At 40.3% G+C, this 3,871-nt stretch overlaps 1 protein-coding gene across 1 annotated transcript in view; it reads right to left on the bottom strand.

Annotated features, from left to right (window-relative positions):
* The window catches only part of LOC108764000 (putative nuclease HARBI1), a 4,389-nt gene extending 2,940 nt beyond the window's left edge, over positions 1-1,449 (bottom strand). The window contains exons 1-3 of the mRNA XM_018511986.1: positions 1,264-1,449; positions 888-1,115; positions 280-473 (exon numbers count right to left, since the gene is read on the bottom strand). Coding sequence (XP_018367488.1) covers positions 280-473; positions 888-1,115; positions 1,264-1,449 — 608 coding nt within the window. The remainder of the gene's footprint in view (positions 1-279; positions 474-887; positions 1,116-1,263) is intronic.
* Positions 1,450-3,871: the final 2,422 nt, after the last annotated feature.

The following is a 3,871-nucleotide window of genomic DNA, read 5'->3' as shown; positions in this document are numbered from 1 at the left end:
CATCCCATGGTGAAAAACTAGGGGTTCCATTTAAAAAAACCATCGTGACCCCTGAATGACCTTCAAAATGACCTTCCAAGGATTTTTCAAGGTCAGTATCATACTTCCCCCGTGTAACCCTAAACTTTTCATACGAAACATTTTTCTCTATCCCTACTAGTTTTCGAGATATTTGACTGGATCACTTCAGATGGTCCACCCTGTATATATACACACACATGTATTATAATTCTAATATACATAAAGTTACACGATTCATTATTCTTCGTATACATATACCTTTGGACAACTTGTTGTATCTCTTGTGGTGTCGTTGGAAAATGTATCCATTGCCTTAAAAGGTGATTATTAATGGTACACGTAACTTCTTGTAAAAACGTACTAACTGTAGATTGGGCTATGCTCAACCTACAGTCTACACCAACAGCCTTTTGATAGCTACCCTGAGCATAGAAATTCAGGGCACACAGTACCTAATTCAATAAATAAAAATTATATATAATACAATAATCTCTTATTAAAAGATACAAAGTTTAATTTAATAAGTTTACTTTAATAAAAGATATAAAATTTAACTTTAACATGAAATAAAATATGTTTATTTTGTTAAATAACGTGGTATACTGTACAATCGGTCACAGAAAGGTTGCAAAACTTTTTGCTCAATGTTTTAGAGTTTTAGAACTCTAAAGGCCATGGCACAATAAACTGAAAGCAATAAGATGTAAGTAGTAAGAAAATCAATATTGTGGATTTGCTATTTGTGTGCCATAGTTATAAGCACTAAAATTAGAAAACATCGAGCAAAAAGTTTTGTAATTTTTCTATGATCAACCATACATATTGTATCTGGAGACACGATAGCGTTTCGGCACTATTTTCTTTACCTTCAACTCATTTGGAACTGCTAGAGGACTTCTTCGCAGAGGAAGATATGGTTCCAACGTATCTATAAGTGCTCTTGTCATATTCCTGGTTAACCGATATAAACTGACAAATTGATTTTCAGGCAGAGCAAATGGATCGAGCATATCTCGTAACCTTCTTCTCATTATTTTATTCGCATTTACCTCTGCGAGATGTTGCCTCTCTCTTTCACGGCGTATTACTGCTAACTATAATATCAAAAAGAAAAAGATGTAATATTAACAAAATAATTAATATTAATATTATAATATTACTATTAATTTTCTTGTAAGATATTTTCAATACTTACCATTATCACAATTTATTATAAGTTTTTCTAGAATTCCTAATACATACAACCGTTTCAGTCAAGCGATCTCTCGAGACCACTCTTAACCTCCAAGGGTTTAAATTAAGTATCCCCACTTTATCCTTGTCGTTCTCACGTTTGATTCCGATCGGAATCGACATTTCGCCAGCTCGCGAGGTTCCAGAAACTTTCCGACCGTTTCGGAAACAATCCGACTGTCCATGATAACCCATCTAGTAACATCTAGTGATAAACGGAATAATTCCGATCGGAATCCATTCCGACTTTTTCCATGATAGGTACCCAGCATGACACGTTGTCCGACCCCGCGACGCCGTAATGATTTAGAGTATTTAGACGATCCGCAGAGGGAAATGATATTCGTGTGTTCGGCTACACATAAAACGAAGAGTGTGTTCTTCTTTTTAACGCAGAGGAGATTGGAAGTTTATCTTAAACCCTAGGCGTCTTAATAAATATATTGTGGCTCCGCATTTTAAGATGGAAGATTGAAGAACAGTTATCGATCTTCTGTCGCCTGATGACCTACTTGCCACCATTGACTTAGAGGACGCATATTTTCGGCTTCCTATTAAACAGGAGAACAGAAAATTTCTTCGGTTTCGCTTCCGATCGCAACTTTTTCAGTTCAGAGTTCTATCATTTGGCCTTGCGTCGGCTCCCTATATTTTCTAAAAAATTTTGAGGCCAATTCTTCATACTCTTAGAGAGAAAAGCTTCTTTTCAGTAGCTTATTTAAATGATTTTTTACTGATTGGTTCCTCGACCATTGTCGGGAGAAAGTTGGGAATACGGTGGAGCTCTTAACCTCTTTAGACTTCGTCATTAATTGACGTAAAAGCAACCTTATCCCAGCAAAATCTGCCCGGTTTTTAGGTTTCGTTTTTAACACGGAAGATTTTTCAATCGCAATTCCACAGGATAAGAGAACCAAGTGCCTCCAGAAGACCCTGTGGATATTAAACATAAAATCATGTAAGATTCGAACGTTTGCAAGCCTTATTGCTCGCTAATCGCGGTCTACCCAGCTGTGCAGTATGGGATATTACACTCTAAAGTCTTGGAAAGAGAAAAGTTTCTGGCTCTCTCAGCAGCAGAAGAGAATTTCGAGGCCCGAATGGTTCTATCTAGGTCAATTAGAGAGGATCTTCTCTGGTGGAAAAACATCTTCAGGGACTCCTCCCAGCGCAATAAAATTAGCCCAGCTGTTTTTAATCTAGAAATTTTTTCAAATGCGTCATTGTCGGGATGGGGAGCGGTGTGCGGAGAGTCGCGAACCCATGGGTTTTGGTCGTCGACGGAGAGGCTAAGGCATATCAATTACCTGAGCTCTTGGCAGTTTTTCACGCCTTGAGATGCTTCGCTCCCCATTTAACAGGCTGCAACAGCCTGTTAAAGAGTAGATAACGCGACGGCTTTATCTTATGTCAGCCGCATGAGCTCGGTAAAATTTCCAGTCTTATCGAGCTTCGCTCGAGAAATTGGAATTGGTGCACGGAGCGAGATTTATTTGTCTACGCCTCGTATATCCCTTCCGCTCTGAATATCGAAGCGGATGCGCAATCTCGCATTGTTTCTAAAGAAACAGAATGGTCTTTGAAGCAGGGCGAAAGATCATCACTGACAAAGCAGAGGGATTTTTAGTTGTCCCCTGGTGGCCAGCCCAACCATGGTTTCCGCTGTTTAACCGCCTCGCGATTACTCAGCCGATCCAATTCGATCCAGAAATTAACATATTATCATCTTTCAAAGATACTCACCCAGCATGGAACAAGATTTCCCTGGTGGCCGCCAGGTTATCCGCCAGGCATTTCTAGCCAAAGGAACTCCACCTCCGGCTCTGAACGCGACATTAGCAGCCCTCTCAGACGCTACGATCGCTCAGTATAACAAGTCACTTAGATTAGTCACCGCCGGTGACTTTAGTGCTAGAATTCTTAGCTTCTACATTAGCAAGCATTAACGCATACTCTTCCTTGAATACGTATCGGGCGGCAATCTCTCTCTAATATCATCAAACGAGATTAGCTCCCAGGCCCTAGTAAAAAGATTCTTCAGGGAAGTCGTAACGTTAAAGCCTCAGAATTCAGGTTACGAGTTCATCTGGGATCCGTCACCGGCCATCACCCACTTGGCTACGAGATATCCTCATGAGAGCCGTTTACTGGAATTAATATCCAGAAAACTGGTGACTTTCCTGGCGTTCACAACGGCGCAAGGATCGCAAACTTTAGCGGCGATACACCTCTCCAACTTCGTTTTTGCCGATTCTCTAGTTATTAAAATCTCAGTTAAGCTTAAAACCTCCAGGATTGGAAAACCGCAGCCACTCCTAGTATTCAAACCATTCGTGGATCAACCAAGCCTTTGTGTTTACTCACTAACAAGGCTCTATTTGAAGTTCACTAATGATCTACGCTCCAAAGATGCCAACTCATTGTTTATCGCTTTCCGGCCTCCGTATAACTCTATATCGGCACAGACATTAGACCACTGGATTAAGACGGAACTAGGAGCAGCCGGAGGTGATACTTATATTTTTTCGGCCCATTCTACACGGCATGCCTCAACCTCGTTTGCTACCAGCAGAGGTATTAATATAGAAGAAATCCGGTGTACAGCAGGATGGAGTAA

The sequence above is a fragment of the Trachymyrmex cornetzi genome, unplaced genomic scaffold (genome assembly GCF_001594075.2).
Source record: "Trachymyrmex cornetzi isolate Tcor2-1 unplaced genomic scaffold, Tcor1.1 scaffold1121, whole genome shotgun sequence".
Lineage (NCBI taxonomy): Eukaryota > Metazoa > Arthropoda > Insecta > Hymenoptera > Formicidae > Trachymyrmex > Trachymyrmex cornetzi.
The sequence above is the reverse complement of the archived record's forward strand: the minus strand, read 5'-3'. Positions and strand labels throughout refer to the sequence as shown.